At 38.9% G+C, this 20,820-nt stretch overlaps 1 protein-coding gene across 2 annotated transcripts in view; it reads left to right on the top strand.

Annotated features, from left to right (window-relative positions):
• The window catches only part of NAA15 (N-alpha-acetyltransferase 15, NatA auxiliary subunit), a 111,726-nt gene that overhangs the window by 80,705 nt on the left and 10,201 nt on the right, over positions 1–20,820 (top strand). For both annotated transcript variants that reach the window (XM_062199594.1, XM_062199593.1), the window contains exons 15-17: positions 10,458–10,651; positions 15,814–15,922; positions 17,888–17,986. In XM_062199594.1, the coding sequence (XP_062055578.1) occupies positions 10,458–10,651; positions 15,814–15,922; positions 17,888–17,986 (402 nt within the window). The remainder of the gene's footprint in view (positions 1–10,457; positions 10,652–15,813; positions 15,923–17,887; positions 17,987–20,820) is intronic.

The raw sequence follows: 20,820 nt of genomic DNA, 5'->3' as shown, positions 1-20,820 counted from the left end.
TAGTCACCCTATTGTATAATAGAACCCCAGAACTTCTTACTACTACCTAACCATAGTACCCATTAATCATTCTCCCCTTCCCTCCCCAGTCTAAGGTAATCACCATTACAATTTTAGCTTCTTTGGACCCCACATATGAATGAGATTATGCAGTACTTGTCTTTCTGTGCTTGGCTTATTTCACTTAATGTAATGACCTCCAATTTCTTTTTCTTTTTTAAGATTTGTTCATTTTATTTGAAAGTCAGAAGTGGAGGGAGGTTGGAGAAAGAGAAAGAGGGGGCGAGATCTTCCATCTACTGGTTTACTCCCCAAGTGGCTGCAATGGCCAGGGCTGAGCCTGGCCAAAGCCAGGATCCAAGAGCTTTATCTGAGTCTCCCATGTGGGTGGCAGGGTCCCAAGAACGTGAGCCATCTTCTACTGCTCTTCCTGGGTTATTAGCAAGGAGCTGGACTGGAAGTGAATTAGCTAGGACGTAAACCTGTGCCCACATGGAATGCTGGTGTCGCAGGCAGTAGCTTTACCCAGTAGGTCACAATGTCATTCCCTAAAAAATATAAGAGACAACTATACATGGAAAGTTCCTATCTGCGTGTTCACTCCCCAAATGCCTGTAATGGCTGGGTAGCCAAGCCCGAAGTTGAGAACTAAGTACAGGTCTCCCACATTGGTGGCAGAAATCCAATTACTTGAGCCATCATTGTTGCTTTCTAGTTCTGCGTTATAGAAAGTTGAAATTAGGAGCCAGAGCTGATTGTTAAACCCAGACAGTCTAACATGGAATATGGGTTTCCTAACTGGCTGCAGGTTAACCATCAAGCCAAATGCCCATCTCCCATTTTAAGTTTTACTTTTTTAAAATTTATTTTTTATTTGAAAGGCAGAGTTACAGAGAGAGAGGTACAAGGAAGAAACAAGAGATCTTCCATCTGCTGATTTACTCCTCAAATGGCCACAACAGCCATGACTGGGCCAGGCTGAATCCAGGAGCCAGGAGCTTCCTCTGAATCTCCTATATGGGTGCAAGGACCCAAGCACTTGGGTCATCTTCCACTGCTTTCCCAGGTGCATTAGCAGGGAGCTGGCCAGAAATGGAGCAACTGGAACTTGAAGTGGTGTCCATGTGGGAGCCAGTATTACAGGCAGTTGCTTTACCTGCTATGCCACAGTGCCGGCCTCACCCCATTTTGAATTTTTGATGTCCCATTTTACCTCTCTATATTCTTTTTCTTTTACCTAGCTGTTACTATTTTTAATTATTTTTTTAAGATTCATTTAATTGAAAGGCAGAGACACTGATAGAAAGGTAGAGAGACTCTTCCATCCACTGGCTCACTCCTCAAATGGCTGGGGCTGGGCCAGGTTGAAGCCAAGAGCTTCTTCCAGGTCTCCCACATGGGTGCAGGGGCCCAAGCACTTGGGCTGTCTTCCACTGCCTTCCCAGGCCATTAGCAGGGAGCTAGATTGAATTGAACCAGCTCTCCAGCATGCTCTATCAAGACACAGATCTCCAAGCTGATACTAGATTAAGTCTAGAGACTTCACTGGCACTTATCTAGAGATGATCATATTTAGGATCTGCCCAGTGCTGGTGTTTTACTAGTCCTGTACTGAGTCCCCAGGCATAATCTTGTGGTTTCTTGCTCACTGACCAAGGTTGAAGGAGAGGAAATAAATGCAGTCCCTTCATTGCCCAGGTGGCATTAGGTTGGGTCACACCTGAGTCTTAAAACCATTGGGCCCTATGAAGTCTTGGGAGTTCTCTCCTGGCCTACTTAAGGCTGATGATGGCACACACTGAAATGAATTTATCCCTCTGGAGAGCAGATCTCTACCTGATGCTGGGGCAAGTCTCAAAGCGCTTTTATTTATTTATTTATTAAAGATTTGTTTTATTTATTTGAAAGAATTAGAGAGAGAGAGAGAGAGAGAGATGTCTTCCATCTGCTCATTTACTCCCCGAATGGCAGCAATGGCCTGAGCTGAGCTAATACAAAGCCAGGAGCCAGGAGCTGCTTCTGGGTCTCCCACATGGGTACAGGGGCCCAAACACTTGGGCCATCCTCTGTTGCTTTTCCAGGTGCATTAGCAGGGAGCTAGATGGGAAGTAGAGTAGCCAGGACTCAAACCAGTGTCCATATGGGATGCCGGCACTGCAGGCCAGGGCTTTAAGCTGCTGTGCCACAGTGCCAGCCCCTGGAAGCACTTTTGGAGAACACTGGCCTAGAAGGAAAGGCCTTTGAACTTTATTAGGTGCTGGGTTTCTGGGTAAGTGTCTGATGCTAAAGCAAGGTTCTAAGTTCCCTCCTCTGCTCTGCTTTACTGTAGTTGGAGTCTTTTGTTCTCTGCTGATATCTTCAGAGTTGAGGGAGGGGTAGCCGAGGCTGGCTGGCAATGGCAGGTCCATCTACTATGTCTGATGGTATGGCTCTGGGTGCAGGGGCTTTGGTTCCTCTCCAGCTCTAAATTTTATTGTGGTGGGGCTGGTAATGGCATTCAAGTCTAAGGACTGGACTTTGTTCCCTCTTTCTCCCAAATGGAAGTTCTCTCTCTCCATGCTAAGGTATTTCAAGCTTGGGAAGGGGTAAGGTAGGGAGCTCCTTCCTGCTTTCTGCACGGCAAGATTTTTTTCTTTTCTTTCTTTCTTTTTTTTTTTTTTAAAGAAAGGAGAGGCAGAGAGAGAAAGGTCTTCCATCTGTTGATTGACTCCCCAGTTGGCTGCAGTGGCTGGAGCTGGGCCGATCCGAAGCCAGGAGCCAGGAGCTTCTTCAGGTCTCCCACATGGGTGCAGGGGCCCAAGGACTTGGGCCATCTTCTACTGCTTTCCAGGCCATAACAGAGAGCTTGATTGGATTGGAGCAGCTGGGATTTGAACCAGCACCCATATGAGATGCTGGCACTGCAGGTGGCAGCTTTACCCACTAAGCCACAGCACTGGCTCCTGCAGGTTTTTTTTTTTATTACCGTACTAAAACCAGGCACTGTGGTTTCTGACCTGGCGTCTGTAACTGTTGTGAAGATGACTTGGTGCTTCCTGTGTTCATAGCTGTTTAAATTGGTATCTTTCTTGGAGGAGATGGTCACTGGAGCATCTTATTCAGCTGCCTTGTTACTACAATTCTTGTATGTATTTTTTTTTTTTTTTTTGGTTTTGATTAATGCACATTTTTCCTGATCTCTTTATTGATTACCCTGTAGGAAGAAGTTATACTTAGTTAAAAAATGTTTATTTTCTGAATTTTTCTAAGTAATAGGAATTGTTTATGTGTATACTTTCCATATAACTTAAATAAGAATTTAATTGGTTCCTGGTCATCAGTATTTAAAAAGATTGAACTAAATAAGTTGTGGTTTATCCACTATTATGAATTCATGACTACTTTGTATAAATTGCTATCTGCACACCTTGTTGTAACTCTTCATTAGTGATGGCTGTTAGTATTGCTAGTTATTCCCTTTTAAATATCAATTCATAATTAACTTACTAAAAATGAAAGCTAGCTTGGAATTAACCTAGGAAAATTATCCAGTGACTTGTCTTTCTTTATTTAAAAATAGATTATGTATGTATTTATTTATTTGAAAGGTGTAGTGGCAGAGAGACAGAGGAAGAAACAGACTCTTTCATCCCCTGGTGCATTCCCCAAATGGCTGCAGTAGCCAAGCCAAAGCAAGGAACCTGGGATTCTATCTTGGTCTCCCGTATATGGCCTCCCAGAGGCCCATATAGTTATCAGGGACTGTCTTTTCTTTCTCTCTTTCTTTCTCTCTTTCTTTCTTTCTTTCTTTCTTTCTTTCTTTCTTTCTTTCTTTCTTTCTTTCTTTCTTTTTTTTTAAGATTTATTTATTTATTTGAAAGTCAGAGTTACACAGAGGAGAGGCGGAGAAAGAGAGGTCTCCTATCTGATGGTTCACTCCCCAATTGGCCACAATGGCCGGAGCTGCACCGATCTGAAGCCAGGAGCCGAGAGTTTCTTCCAAGTCTCCCACGTGGGTTTAGGAGCCCAAGGACTTGGGCCATCTTCTACTTCTTTCCCAGGCCATATCAGAGAGCTGGATTGGAAGGGGAGCAGCCGGGACTAGAACTGACGCCAGGGGCCGTCTTCTACTGCTTTCCCAGGCATATTAGCGATGAGTTGGATTGAAAGCAGAGCAGCTGGGAGTTGAACCAGCTCTCCTATATGGTATGCTGGTGTTGCAGGGGACTGTTTAACCTCCTGCACCACAGCACTGGCCCTGGTGACTTATCTTTATCCATTTCTGTGTGTCATTTTTATTTAGCATATCAGTATAGGGACAAATCTTCAGTTATTTTGAAGGAATCTCAGAATAAAATTGAATGTCTCAATATCTTTTTTTTTTTTTTTTTTTTTTTGACAGGCAGAATGGATAGTGAGAGAGAGAGAGACAGAGAGAAAGGTCTTCCTTTTTGCCGTTGGTTCACCCTCCAATGGCCGCTGCGGCCGGTGCATCTCGCTGATCCGAAGGCAGGAGCCAGGTGCTTCTCCTGGTCTCCCATGTGGGTGCAGGGCCCAAGGACTTGGGCCATCCTCCACTGCCTTCCCGGGCCATAGCAGAGAGCTGGCCTGGAAGAGGGGCAACCGGGATAGAATCCGGCGCCCCAACTGGGACTAGAACCTGGTGTGCTGGCACCACAAGGTGGAGGATTAGCCTGTTGAGCCACGGCGCTGGCCAAATGTCTCAATATCTTGTGACTGATTTATGACAACTCTCCTATGATGAATTGTCCTTTTAAGAGGCAGATAATATAGAAAGGGCCACAAAGTATAGACTGTGGGTCAGGTCTGTTCTGCAGTCTGTTATAAATAAAATTCTGTTGGAACATAGCTAAGTATATTTATGTTTATATTATACCTGTGGCTGATTTTGTTCTACAAAAGCTGAGTTTAGTTGCAACTGAGGCCTGTGAATTGCAAAGCTGAAAATACTTACCATCTTGCCCATTTTAGGATGTTTCCAAGTCCTTTAGCATAGTTGAAAAATCTTAGACTTTTAAGTCACAATGAAATATATTTAAATCCTTGCTATGCCTTTTATTATCATTCAGTTGTCACTTTTCCTTTGAAACTACAGTATTTTCATGTAGTTATTTCTCAGTAGTCCTCCTCAGATACAGATGCTGAAGCCCTTTATATAAAATGGCATAGAGAAATGCATGACCCTAGGAGGAAGCAGTGATGGCTCAAGTAATTGGGTTCCTGCCTGGATCTGTTTCTGGCTCCTGGCTCTAATCCCAGCTATTGCATGCATTTGGAGTGTGAACCAGTGGATGCATGCTTTTGCTCTGCCTCTGCCTCTGTCTCTGCCTCTCAAATAAAAAAATAAAATTTAAAATGTCATATTCTTTGCACATAACCTATGCACATCCTCCCATATACTTTAAATTGTGTCTAGATTATCTATAATACCTATTATATAAATGCTAAGCAAATATATGTTACATGTATTGTTTAGGAAATAAGGACAAGAAAAGGTCTGTGTGTTCAATATCAATGCATTCCCTCTGTCACCCTAAATGTTTTTGGCTTTTAATTGGTTGAATTCAAGGATATAGAACTTGGGGATACAGTGGGCTAACTATGTAAAATGCTTTTAGACTAATCCATGAGGTTATTGAGAACATTAATATATTTAACAAGTAGCAAGAATGCAAGGAGTAGCAATTATTTTACGTGTCATTAAAAGATTAGCATTCATGCGGTCACTCATTAGTCCTTGTTTAAAATTTCATTTTTCTCATTTTGATAGAAAAAGAGAAATGGGTATGCATTTTGTTTTGGCTATTGTATTATTTGTCGCTGCATAATAAACTATCTGAAAATTTAGAACTTAAATAAACTTAAATAAATGTAAAGGCAGACTGGCTCAGGATCTTGAGAAGTTGAGCATAAGATTTTGGCTGGGACTGCAGTTACCTGAAGGCTTAGACTGGAATAGCCCTTTGTTCCCGCACTTGGCCTTTGGCTGGAAGCTTTAGTTCTTGATCTGTCCATAGGATTTCTAAAGTCCCTCAGGCTGTGATAGCTAGCTGTGAAAACAAGCAGTGAAGAAGCTTTCTGGTGGGCCATTCTCGTGTTCACTAGACTTTTCTCTTGACTTCTACGAACTTTACATGGTATCTGGTCAGAGGGGAGTTGCCAAGTAGGGGAAGAGAGCTGAAGAATTTATGAACACATTTTTTACCATAATGATTTGCATTCTGTACAAATTACTTACATTATTCTTTATAAGGGTATTTATAGTCCTTTCTGAGGCCTTTAAGAGCCTTATCCGTTACAGCATTGACTTAGAATCTACAGTGTTTTCATATGAATATATCAAGCATAGGTGCTTATGTATCAAGCATAGGTGCTATACTCCTTGAGTATAGCTTGTTTTCCCCCTTTTGAAGTATAGCTTTTCAAACAGTTCTTGATAATAAAATCCTGTGAACTTAAAGAGACAAGTTATATACCCATGATAAAATTATGGGACAAGCATAGGGTAATAGCTATATACACAGTCTCAGGAGGTAGACAGATGTTAATGGTTCATGTCAGTTTTCAAGTACAGTGGGGTACAGGTTAATAATTCTTAGATTAGGACCCATATAAAAAATTTTATGACTCTCTGTTCTGCCCTCTGTGTTCTTGGTTCTACTTTTGAATCATTATTCCTTTTTTTTGAAATTGACTATTTGTTTTCAACTACATAATATTTAATCTGCTTCCTACCAGTAAAATCTTGAATGTCTAAAGGCTTCTTTTTCATTTTGTATTGTCTCTGTTACTTTTAATCCAATTCTTTCATAGAATTCTCTTCTAAAAAAAATCATAAGTTTTTTGTGACTCATTCTTTATTGGATTCTCCATGCACCTTGACCTTATGCTGGTAGGAGAATACCCTTAAGTTTTTCCCGTCTTTGGATTGACTGATTAACTGAGGGAGTAATAGAGGGGGAGGGAACAAATGAGAGAGATGTCTTTTATTTATTTATTTATTATTTTTTTAATCTTTTATTTAACGAATATAAATTTCCAAAGTACAGCTTATGGATTACAATGGCTCCCCCCCCCCCCCCCCCCCCGTAACTTCCCTCCCACCCACAACCCTCCCCTTTCCCGCTCGCTCTCCCCTTCCATTCACATCAAGATTCATTTTCAATTCTCTTTATATACAGAAAATCAGTTTAGTATATATAAAGATTTCAACAGTTTGCCCTCACATAGCAACACAAAGTGAAAAAATACTGTTGGAGTACTAGTTATAGCGTTAAATAACAGTGTACAGCACATTAATGACAGAGATCCTACATGATATTTTTTTTTAAAAGTCTTTTATTTATTTTTAAGATTTATTGAAACTGGCCCTGTGGTGTAGAAGATTGATTGAGCCTCTGCTTGCAGTGCCAGCATCTTATATGGGCGTAGGTTCAAGTCCTGGCTGCTCCACTTCTGATCCAGATCCCTGCTAATGCTCCTAGAAAAGCAGCAGAAGATGGCCCAAGTATTTGGGCCCCTGCACCCACATGGGAGACCTAGAAGAACCTCCTGGCTTTCCCATTTGGGGAGTGAGCCAGAGGATAGAAGATCTCTCTCTCTCTCTCTCTCCCCTTCCCTCCCTTCCTCCCTCCCCCTTTCTCTTCACTCCCTCCCCCCTCCCCCTGTGTCTCTGCCTTTTGAATAAGAGTTACAGAATGAAAGAGATCTTCCTACCTGCTCACAATAGCCAGTACTGGGCCAGGCCAATTCCAGGAGCTTGTTCTGGGTCTCCCAAATGGGTGGCAGGGGTCCAAGCACCTGGGCTATTATCTGCTGCTTTCCCAGGGTATTAGCAGAGACCTGGATTTGAAGTGAAGCAGCTGGGCCACGAACCAACACCCAGTGCAGGATGCCATTATGACAGACGACAGCCTCACGACTAGGCCACAGTGCTAGCCTCATGTGTGATGTCTTCTGTTTACTAGTTCACTCCTTAAATGCCTGCAACAACCAGGGCTTGGTGAGGCCAAAGCCAGAAGCCTGGAATTCTATCTGGATCTCCCACTTGGATGATAGGGGTGCCAAGCACTCTCCATCATCTGCTTCACCCCTGGATGCATTGGCCGGGAGCTGGATTGGAAGTGGAGTAGTCAGGATTTGAAACTGTGCTCCAATGTGGAATGTTAAAATCCTAAGCAGCTAGACCACCGTGTTCATCCCCACTCTTAAGTCTTAATTAGCTTTATTGATTGAGAAGATCTGTGAGTCACATTTTTTAGAGATTGTTTCTTCAGACTGATTGATTCTCTGAGGCACCATCTTTCTGAGTTTTGAGTCCTTTGCTTTCCCTCATGACACATTTTCTGACAATATACTAGACTTGATCTTTTGTTCAGCAGTCATTTCTGGAAAGATGTGTTTTACACTGGCTAAAATTTCTATTATGGCTGTAACATATTCTCACTTGACTTTAAAGCTTTACCTGTAATCTACTTAAAGTCCAGACACAAACTCTTCAGACTTTTCAGTGGGCATTGTGGTACAGTGGTAAAGATGCCACTTGGAAAGCCCACATCCCATATGGGAGTGCCTGGTTTAGAGTCCAACTCTGCTTTTATCTAGCTTCCTGCTGAAAGAGGCAGCAGGGGTGGCTCAAGAAATTGGTCCATGACATGTATATGGGAAATGGAGTGTCAGGCTTGTGACTTCGGCCTGGCCCAGGTCTGGTTGTTAAAGGCATTTGGGGAGTGAACCAACAGATGAGAGATCAGCCTTTCAAATAAATTATTAATTTTAAAAATTAAGGTAAAGCATATAAAGCATTTTCAGGCTTCACTAATGCATTGCTCAAAGTCTGTCCATCTTTTGCCACTCTGGGTTCTCAAGGCAGTCCTACATTTTGGGTTTTTGTTATAATGGCATTGTACTTCCAGGTACAAAAATCTCCATTGGTTATCTATTGATGGGAAACAAATTTTTCAAAAACACAGCAGCTTTAAATAATAAACAATTACTATATTAAAGTTAGTATGATTTAGGTATGTGATTCTAAGACTGTTTCTCAGGAGGTTGAAGTCAAGATGTCCGCCAGGGCATCTGAAGGACTAACTTGGATTGGAGGGTCTGCTTCTAGGGTCTGCTTCTAGGATGGCTCACTCTGGTGACCAGGAGCTTCAGTTCTTAGCCACATGTCTTTCCATTTAGTTGGGTTTTCTTATAATGTGGCAGCTGGCTTCCTCTAAATGATTCAGATAAGCCAGTAAGTATATAGCTCACATTTAAATGGATGGAAAATGATGTCTACTTTTTAAAATTTTTTAAAAACTGGAGAGCAAGAGCGCATATATGCTCTTACCTGCTGATTCACTCCCAAATACCCAGTTACTGGAGCTCAGCTGGGCTGATGCTAGGATCTCGGAATGCAATCCAAGTCTCCAGTGTGGGTGGCAGGAACCCAGTTACTTGAGTGATCACCACTGTCTCCTAGGGTCTGCAAAGGCAAGAAGCTGGAGTCAGATGCCAGAGCCGGGAATCAAAACCATGCGCTTTGATCTGGCTCGTGGTTATCTTAACCACTAATATAAATATCCACTTTGGCTCTGCTTTTTTGCAGAAAGAATTTGTTGGTATCTTTTGAAATTATCACAATGGTGGTGAATTTTAGAACCTCTTCTTTGATTTCTCAATGTTAGCAATTCTTACCCAAATAGTACTATGGGAGCATGTAGGCTTCATAGTTTGATGCTTGAAGTAAAAGCAATGCATATTTTTATATAATAGCATTTGTCAGTGCTTTTCAGCCTTTCTTTTGAGGTATTCCACAGTCTATACCAGGGGATATTGTTAATTTTCAATATCATATTTTTAGTTTGCTAGTAGAGTTACACATTTATTCTGTCAACAAATATTTGAATATTTTCTGTATCTTTAGACATGCTGTTAGGCCCTGAGAATATGAAAATTATGAGTAAGACAGGGTTACTTCCACCAAAGAGCTCACAGTATTAAAAGAAGACAGGTATAGAAAGGAAGTAGTGTGACAAACAAAATATATTATGCTTGATGGCAGCACAGAGAAGAGATTGAATAACTGGCCAGATTAGAGGCCATGGGCATAGTACAGAGCCACTGAAAATCAACAACTTGATTATACTTCATTTTGTGTGAATTATAAATTCTGTTAATAGTTGCAGGTAGTTTAATATTGCTGGAGGAACTTGTGTGCTTTGCCATGGTTGTTACATGTTTACATGCATAACCACTTGGTTTCAGAAAATTTTTTCTAAAATGGTTACATTATTTGCTATCTAGTGGGGGAGCCATTAAAGACTAGATATAGACATACATGTTTACATGCACACCATGCAGTATTTTTATGGGAGCTTGTCAGAGAATATTAAATAATGGAAGGTGATCATTACTACTCTGGGGTAACATGGCTAATAATTTCATTAATTAACACTTATTGCCTGCAGCAAACATGTCTGACAAAGAGCTAAAGAAACTACGTAATAAGCAAAGAAGAGCTCAAAAGAAAGCTCAAATAGAAGAAGAGAAAAAAAATGCAGAAAAAGAAAAGCAACAGAGAAATCAGAAAAAGAAGAAGGATGATGATGATGAGGAAATTGGAGGTCCAAAAGAAGAACTTATCCCTGAGAAACTGGCCAAGGTACTTAGTTATGGTGCTCAGCGCAACGGAGGAGAATTTCATGACCAGCTACTCTCGTTTATATAATGTCTTAGCACCAGTGTGATTGTACACTTTAGAGTCGAATATCATTCTCATTTTTAGTTTTCAGTATATCCTAGTTCAGAGTAATCTAGTGTGATGTGGAAAAAGTTTTGGCTCTTGAGTTATTCTGATTTGGGTCTAGATATCAGCTCATAAACTCATACTTTCACTGTGTTCCCTGGATGTTTTATCTATCCAAATGGTTTTCCCATCCATAAAATGGGAATAAGGAAAGCCTTTATTAGGACTAGAGAAAATACATATACACGTATAGTTGCATACAAGTTCTTTATATCTAATCTAAATTCAGCTTGCTAAACTGACCTATCTATCTGTCACTTACTCAGGATGTTGAGTTTACAATATTTCTTTATTAGTTTTCCACATTTAAACTTAGTATCTTAAAAATCTCCAAATATTTTCCTCAAGCTAAAATCTGATCTGGTCTGATTGTTTTTTAGCCATTAATCTGAAACCACGATATTCATTGTCACGTGAATCATTTTGATTAATAACAAAATTAACTCTTTTTTTTTTTTTCTAAATTTTTAAAAATTTTTTTGACAGGCAGAGTTAAACAGAGAGAGAGAGACAGAGAGAAAGGTCTTCCTTTTTGCCGTTGGTTCACCCTCCAATGGCCGCGGCGGCCGGCACATCTCGCTGATCCGAAGCCAGGAGCCAGGTGCTTCTCCTGGTCTCCCATGTGGGTGCAGGGCCCAAGGACTTGGGCCATCCTCCACTGCCTTCCCGGGCCATAGCAGAGAGCTGGCCTGGAAGAGGGGCAACCGGGATAGAATCCGGCGCCCCGACCGGGACTAGAACCTGGTGTGCCGGCGCCGCAAGGCGGAGGATTAGCCTGTTAAGCCACGGCGTGAGCCAAAATTAACTCGTGACCTTGATATCTTCCTACTCCAAATGAAAATAATTGCACAATTTATTACGTTAAAGCAATATAATAATAAACACATGAGCTTAGACTTTAATTTCAGCCTGACTAGCATAAAAATACAAATTCATTTATTTGCTTTACAACTAAGGAAAATTACAATACCAAACGGAATTGGAAAATAACTTTTGGTCTTAAACCAGAGCAGGTGGGCTGTAACTTTACATAGACATAGTAATATTGGTATAAGAAAATAGGAGAATCTAGTTTGAATTTCCTAAGAGTATATTGTTAATACTCCCAAATAATTGTACATCAGCTGACCACAGATTATTCCTTTTTGGTGTTTGCTATTGTAATAATACACAGGTAAGTAAGGAAGCCCAGAAAGTTGACCATTTAGGCTTCATGGAAAATTGCAGTCATTCAGGACTGCAACTTTAGGGGCAATCAACTTTAGGGGCCTCCTGTCTTTATGCCTTCACTTCCCTTATTGATACCACTTTTACCACCATTTCTCTACTCACTTTTCCCTTTATTTGATGACATTTTTCTTTGTAACTCTTCATGACTTCATGTGGTTATTAAAGAGAGAATCTGTTTGGATTTTTTAGTCACTGCCTAAAAAGGACTACCTTTATAGAATAGAATTCTTATAGCAGACCTCCTTATAGACTTTAAAGTTTTTCTTGTGTCCAGGCTGTTGTGGTTGCCTTTGCACTAAATGTCAAGTTGTGGTCTAATTATTTCAAGCCTGTTGCAGAGTCTTGAAACGAAATATGGTGCCCCTATCTAATAGCTTCCAGATTTTTCCATCTTCCCAAAGTGGTGGCAATACTAAATTACACAAAGCCTTTATAACTAGGTTTAACGCTTTAGACTTTTTTTTTTTTTTTTTAAGACTTTTAAAGCTCCCTATCAAGTCTGGGTCTATGTTCTGTCGTGGGTCCCTCTCCCCCTCCATAATACCAGATTCTCCCATGTAGTAAATGGTAAATTTAGTGTTGCCAGTTCAGAATTTTTTATTTTTATATATATCTCAAAGCATTGTTAAAGTTAGCAATAATTTACTTAAGAAGGAGAAAAGAAAAATGGGAAAAGTTTTAGTTAGTAAGTCATTTTAAACTTTCTGTTGCTATTCTGGGGATAGTAACATACTTCTTTTTAAATTTTTTTTTAGATTTTATTTCCATTTTATTTCAAAGAGACAGAGATCTTCCATCTGCTGATTCATTCCCCAAATGCCTGCAGCAGTCAGGGATGGGCCAGGCTGAAGCCAGGAGCCCTGAACTCCATCTGAGTCTCCCATGTTGCAGCAAGGACTCAAGTACTTGAACCATCATGTGGTGCCTCCCAGGATGCATTATATGGAAGCTAGATCAGAAGTGGAACTGGCACTCAAACCAGGCACTACAATAGGGGATGCAGTTGTCCCAAGAAGTGACTTAAGCTGCTCCACCAAATTCCCATTCCTATACAATGTATCTTAACATGGGAAATTGATTTCAAGTCAGTTTATGAATAAGAGTTGCATATTGGTAGAGCTGTCATTGCAAATATCTTAAATTGCTTATCAATCACAGTACAGTTCCATTCTACATGCATTTATCTTAAATGAATTTAACTCTTCATGATTAGATTGAAGTTTGTTGTTTTTTGTTTGAGAGACAAGAATATGAATAATGCTTTATTCTACTCAGAGAACATAGGACCCATGACAGGTATGCCTGCCATTTGCGTAGTTGATTTCAGTTCTTGTGTACCTCACTTAGTATGACCATCTTGCTAGGATTATTATTTCGGCGCTTAAAATTTTCAAGGGATAGCATTGTGGATTAACAGGTAAAGACAGCATCTGCGTCCCATATGGGTACTGGTTTGAGTCCTTCTTTATTTCTGATCTGGCTCCCTGCTAATGTGTCTGGGAAAAGCAGCAGAAGTTGGCCCAAGTGTTTGGGACCCAGCCAACAACCATGTGGGAGACCTGGATGAAGCTCCTGGCTTTGGCCTGACCCAGTATTGGCTGTTGCAGACAACTGGGGAGTGAACCAGCTGATGGAAGAGCTCTCTGTTTCTGTAACTCTTGACTTTGAAAAAAAGATAAGATTCATGCTCAGAATGCGAACTAGTTACAAATTTATATATCTTCCCATTTCTTTTTTTTAACTTAAGGGCTTTTCAAGGTAGTTTGGAATTTTTTCCCCCTTTAAAGCATTGATTTTTAATCTCCTTTCTGTTTACATGTGTTTGTTTACATAACCTTGTTGTGCATTAGTGTGTGTAAATGTAGAATTTGGTTACTTTATGTACATGTTTTAAAATTTATTTTAAATGATTATTTATTTGAAAGGGGGGAGAAAGAGAGAGAGGGGGGTAGGTAGAGAGATAACATGTGTTTTCCATCTACTGGTTCACTCCCCAGATGGCTGCAATGGCTGGGGCTGGGCCAGACTGAAGCCTTGAGCCTGGAGTTCCATTCAGGTCTCCCAGCTTGGATGGTGGGAACCCAAGTATCTTGGGCTATCTTCATTCCTTCCACTGCTTTCCCAGATGAATTATTGGAAGTAGAGCGTACAAGACTTGAACCTTCCCTCCTATGGGATGCCAGCAACACAAACAGCGGCTTAACCTGCTGTGCCACAATGCCAGGCCCTTGTACATATATTTAAACACTTTGATTTGCCCTGACAAAATCTTACCTGTGAAAGACACACAGAAACTGATGCTACATGTGGTAACAACAGACCCAAATCTTTTTATGGGCATATATTCTCATTTATTAGAATTGAAGACGTAATTAATTTTTCTGTTTTCCTTCTCCAAGTTCAAGTACTTGTTTTCATTATATAATGATATAAGATGCTTGTATTTATCCCTTCCTTGTATTCCGTGTTGTTTCCATTTTGTATATAACATCCATATCTCTCTTGATAGTCAGCCTGGTCAGTACAGTGGATTCCCTGGGAATATCTAGAAGGATGAAAAACTTAAAAAATTGAGTGGTAATTTCAGTTTGTGTTCTCTTCCTTTCCCAGGTAGAAACAGTTTTTTCGCTGCCTACTGTGAATTCCAACCCAGTAGAATATAGTAGGATAAAGGGAACAAAAAGCAGAATATTCACATTGTGAGAAGGGAATACTTATGAGGACTCCTGTTTTCTCCCTTATCTCTTGGCTCCTGTATCTATTAGTTTTTAGTGTGATAGAGCCATATATTGATTTATGGTTCTGGTTTAGAGAATATAGCTTTCTGAATAATACAATCTGACAATGTGGCTAGGAAGCTTGTTTTGCCACAACATCAGCTTCACAAATACAAATTTCTATAGAATTTGTAGTAGAAGGCTGGTGCACAGTGGATTGAACCACCGCCTGCAGCACTGGTGTCCTGTATGGGTGCCTGTTTGTGTCTCGGATGCTCCACTTCCAATCTAGCTTCTTGCTAACGCGCCAGGAAAAGCAGCAGAAGATGGCCCGAGTCCTTTAGCCCCTGCAACCACATGTAAGAGACCTGGAAGTAGCTCCTGGCTGCTGGCTTTGGTCTGGTCCAGCCCTTCTCCTGTTGTTGTGGCCATTTGGGGAGTGAACCAGTGGATGGATGGTCTGTCTGTCTGTCTCTCTCTGTCTCTCCTATTTCTCTTGTCTCTTTCTGTAATTCTGCCTTTCAAATAAATAAATAAATCTTTAAAAATAGAATTTGTAGTAGAACAAAGCAAGACAGAATGGATGGTGTATGATCTGGAATAACTTGATTGAATTTGTAATTAATGTTGGAAAAAGTTATAGAGTAATACATACTTTGCTTGAATTATAAAGAACATTAATTCACTCTATGATGTCCTCTGCAGTTTCGTTCATACACTTCATCTTATTTTCCAGGTGTATTAGCATATCCCTCTTCTGTCTTTTCCCCCCCATTGCTATCTGACATGTTTTTCTTAATGTCTTTCCCTGGTTTTATTTTATTTACTTCCTTTTTATTGGATAGTTTCTATTCAAAGCAAATGTAATATTTGTAGTTTAAAAGAGCCTTAGTATTCAGAATCTTCTTTGTTCAGATTATGGGAGCTTAAAATATGGCAGTGATTTTTTTGGGTAGCTGGTGATTTTCACCAAAAGTGACAAAATACCCAAAAGTATGTTTAATAGAAAAATAAAATCACAATCCCCCACAGTCTTACTTCCATTTGTATAATATTTTTTATTTTTGTTAGGTTGAAACTCCATTGGAAGAAGCTATTAAATTTTTAACACCGTTGAAGAACTTGGTGAAGAACAAGATAGAAACTCATCTTTTTGCCTTTGAGATTTACTTTAGGAAAGGTAGGCAATTAGGGTATAGTGGCCTTAATAAAACTAATGATGGTATTTCTTAGGTATAGTCACCCAACTCTGATAGCGTCATCACTGTAGAATTTTTTGGCAAATGTCAGTGCGGCCTCTTCACAGAAATCCCTGCTATGTACAGAATGTTGTGGGTAGGTACAATGATCATGATTACCTATTCTAGGATATTAAAATCAATAATAGATGTATGTGTCTAATAGGGTTAAGGTTACATATGATGATTACCAGTATATGGTTTAATTGAAGAACTGATGATTGTGTGAATAAAATTAGTTAATATATAGACATCTTAAAATAATGCCTAGAGTATTGGGCACTAAACATGATAATGCTCAACAGTGGTATAGAAAAAACATTAAATAAGTGTTAGCCATTATTAGCTATTGGTATAAATAAAAGATATAATCTTTTGGCTGAATCTTGATTTTATTTCTAGAGGAAAAGATACATAGAAAGAAACAGTATCTATTTAGAAAATACAACAACAGTGTGTAAATGTTGAGTCTGTCCAAATTGGAGCCAAGTAAAAAATAAAAGAAGGGTTTTAGATTCCAGGTTTAGCATGCTAAGAATAGATAGTAGATAATTAATTTGTATAGTATACTTCATTGATACAATCTGAGTATTCTTTGGAAAATGAAGTTTATTGCTAAAGAAGTTCATATTGAAGAGAAAGTAGTGAATAAGATGAGACAGTGTTATTGAAAAGGAAATTGAGTAAGGTGGTACTTCTCTATATAGAGTATCCCTTTAAAAAATCATGTTTTTCAAAAGTAGTGTTGGGGAAAAGTAACTAAATGACATTTTATCTATGACATTGACACAAAACCAACTTACTTATTTAGATAGGTATGCCATACAGGTGGCTGGGAGGAAATAGATCAAAAGGTACTAGGTTGTCTCTTGATAGAATTCCGATTAAAATATTTTCTACATATTTTCAATCATGTTATAGTTTGGAAAATATGCTTAATAGTCAAGTAGTTTTCAGACTCTTTTAGTATATGTGCTGCCGAATCGAGCACAGTTTTCAGACTCTTGAGTTAATAAACTCTCCTTTTTAAAAATATTCTTAAATGGAACTCCAAAGTGTGAAATACAAAAGCGGCTCAAAGTAAGGAAGAGCAATGTAAAACTTATTCAGTTGGCTTCTTGACTGTGTTCTAGCCTAGAAAGGCTCCAGCATTTGGATTCCATTGCAGTAATGTGAAATAGGTAATAACAGAGGGCATGGGAGTATTTTTAGCTTTCTGAGTGTTGAGGGCAAGGTTAAAAGAATTTTCAGAGAGCCTGGACTTTTGAACTTTTGACATTCAAAGAATGGGACTAGATTACCGGTGGTTATAGATAATAATTGGAAGTGGACTAATTAGTATTCAAGTACAAATATCTACTTAACAGGTGGAAACACTACTGCAGCTTGAGAATACTCATGGGGGATAGCAAACAGAGATTAGAAAATGACTGAAAATAAAACCTTGATCAATCAATATTTTCAAGACAGCAAAGGAATCATATTTGCAAGAGAGGAAGAGTTAGGTAGAAGGGAAACCATTTCACTTCTCATAAAGTACAACAAAAATAGTTTCAGGCATATGAATGAAGTTTTCTGCATAGTGGAAATATTTTTATGATTAAAGACAGCTAGAAAATAAAATTGCTTTAAATTTTGTTTCTTTGTTTTTATGGCATTAGCTCAAATATTGCTGGATGCTACCTAAATTTTCTATAGTTTATAACACCCTTTTTCTTAGTCAATGCTATTGAGTAATATTAGCTAATGGTGCTGATTAGAGGAAAAGTGTTTGCTTTAATCTTCTATTGTGGATCAGATGTGATTGACTCTAAATTTACATTTTCTATTTGTAAGGTTGTGGCCTTCCAAAGGAGAGGGCATCTTACTTTATCAAATGATGAAAATTTCTCTTTTCCTTTTTATAGAAAAGTTTCTTTTGATGCTGCAGTCAGTAAAGAGGGCATTTGCTATTGATTCCAGTCATCCCTGGCTTCATGAGTGTATGATTCGACTCTTTAATACTGGTATGTTTTTGTTTTCTATTACTTAAATATTAAAGTAGGTGATAGTGACTGTGTAAGTGATTTGTACAGATTTATCATAAACTCATTTTAAGTTGCTACCAATTACATGAGCCGAGGGAAAAGCATGGCTTTTTGGGTTGAAGGTCTTTTAAGACTGTAAATGTTACTTGGTTTTGACAGAATTTTTCGGTTCAAATACTTGAGAATCAGACCTTTGTTCCTGCTAATGAAAAGTTAATATAAATTGAACTTTTGAATCATATTCCATTACATAAAATGTCTTTGTAAATTGTTTTAAAATTAAAGAATCTCTGAAATTGACTAGTTTTCTCCTTACTGTCTTATGGATCTGAATTTGTGTCAGTTAGGTTAACTTACAATTCTTTGACCCAAAATGTTTTATTACCTTAAAACAACCATCTGTACTTATCAAATACCTGTATTTTGAAAGTTTAATATATCAGCCTTAATTTGATATAGGACTACATAATTTTAGAGCCTAAAAGTCAGAATTTTATTCTATTTCCTCATTTTAATATTGGGAAACCTAACACCCTAAAAGGTTAAACTGTTCCTCTTAGTTAACATGGATGTTTAGTAATGAAGCCGGGACTAGAGCCCAGATCTTCATATTCTTTCTACTCAGTTTGAGTAGCCTGTATCCCAAACGCTTTGGGATCAGAGTGTTTCAGATTTCAGATTTAGAAATATTTGCATACCTGATGTTTAATATATACCTTATGTATTATTGCAAAGTTGAAGCTCTTATACAGGTTGAACATCCTTTATTCAAAAAACCAATATCCCAGATACTTCATGTTTGAGCACAGTGATGCCACAAGTGAAAAACTCCCTATGTAACTTTTTTTTTTTTTTAATTTCATTTAATGAACATACATTTCTAAAGTACAGCTTATGGATTACAATAGCTTCCTCCCCCCCATAATTTCCCTCCCACCCACAACACTCCCCTCTCCCACCCCCTCTCCTCTTCCATTCGCATCAAGATTAATTTTCAATTATCTTTATATACAGAAGATCAATTTTCCCTGTGTAACTTAGTGTAACAGACTGCATTCGTAATACAGGTGCACCTACAATACTATATTAAATTATTTGGAAATAATATTAAGATATTTATTGTTGATTCCATATATTATTTTTTTATTTTTTATTTATTTATTTATTTTTATTTTTTGACAGGCAGAGTGGACAGTGAGAGAGAGAGACAGAGAGAAAGGACTTCCTTTTGCCGTTGGTTCACCCTCCAGTGGCTGCCACGGTAGGCGCGCTGCGGCCGGCGCACCGCGCTGATCCGATGGCAGGAGCCAGGTGCTTCTCCTGGTCTCCCATGGGGTGCAGGGCCCAAGCACTTGGGCCATCCTCCACTGCGCTCCCGGGCCACAGCAGAGAGCTGGCCTGGAAGAGGGGCAACCGACACAGGATAGGTGCCCTGATGATTCCATATATTATATGAAAATGAAAAAAATTTAGCAGGCATCATAGTCTCTGAAGAAATGCAAGGCTGTCACTTTTTTTTTTAAAGAACATTTTGTTAATTTTTAAGAAAAAGCACAGCCTTATTTACATTTTACTTATGCAAGTCAAAAAATGCTATTATAGAAAGAATTATAAAAGATATTTTTCAGTTTTCAAAAATTCTGAAAGTAATAATATAGCCATATTATAGAAAATAGAATTGTTAAATTTAATGAAGACAAAGAAATTTCTTTTTATTTTTTGGTATTAAAAATCTTTGAAATTATAAATTAGAAAGTTAAGGTTAGAAAAAGTTCTAAATGCTAGTTTTAATAGTTAGGAGTATATGTAAACTGATTTCAAAAAGAATATATACACTTTTTTTTTAAAGATTTATATTTGAAAGAGTTACATAGTTACACAGAGAGAGGAGAGGCAGAGAGAGACAGAGAGGTCTTCCATCTGATGGTTCACTCCCCAATTGGCTACAATGGCCAGAGCTACGCCGTTCCAAAGCCAGGAGCCAGGAGCTTCTTCTGGGTTTCCCACACAGGTGCAGGGACCCAAGGACTTGGGCCATCTTCTGCTGCTTTCCCAGGCCATAGCAGAGAGCTAGATCGGAAGTAGAGCAGCCGAGTCTTGAACCAGTGCCCATATGGGATGCCAGCACTTCAGGCCAGAGTGTTAACCCACTGTGCTATAGTACCGGCCCCAGAATATATACATACACTTTTACCATTGGTTCTGAGTATTAGATTTGTTTTCTTGAAAGGTAGGAAAAGTAATAAATCCTTTGGAGTTGTCTTTATTTTGAAATAAGAATTAAAAGTGATGTATTTAAATATTATGTTTTCTTGTAATTAGAGTGTATTTTCTTCCAGTAGTTGGTTTCAAAAAAATGAAATACATATGGACTTAGAATTATTATTAAGAATTAAGTATCTGTGGTGGCTATGACCGTTACTCTAGGTGTTCACCTGAAATCACTGTCACGAAGAGAGCTTATAAAATAATTTTTATTTTGACTGACTTTTAGGCGCAGAAATTAGATGGTAATTGCAGTGATACACGTGCACTGTCTCTTTGGAAAACCTTTAAGAAGTTGGATAAACTGTTTATCATTTTACCTTTATTTTAATATCTTTTAACTATGTCTTTTTTTTTTTTAAGGTTTATTTATTTATTTGAGGCAGAGTTACAGACAGAGGGAGAGAAAAAGGGAGAGGTCTTCGATCTGTTGGTTCACTCCCCAAATAGCCACATGCAGGGGCCCAAGCACTTGGGCCATCTTCTGCCGCTTTCCCAAGCCATTATAAAGGCATTGTGAAACTGCAGACAAAGTAAAGGCACCTTTG

This window comes from Lepus europaeus, chromosome 8 (genome assembly GCF_033115175.1).
Source record: "Lepus europaeus isolate LE1 chromosome 8, mLepTim1.pri, whole genome shotgun sequence".
In the NCBI taxonomy this organism is placed as follows: domain Eukaryota; kingdom Metazoa; phylum Chordata; class Mammalia; order Lagomorpha; family Leporidae; genus Lepus; species Lepus europaeus.
Note: the sequence above shows the minus strand (reverse complement) of the source record. Positions and strands in the feature narration are given on the sequence as shown.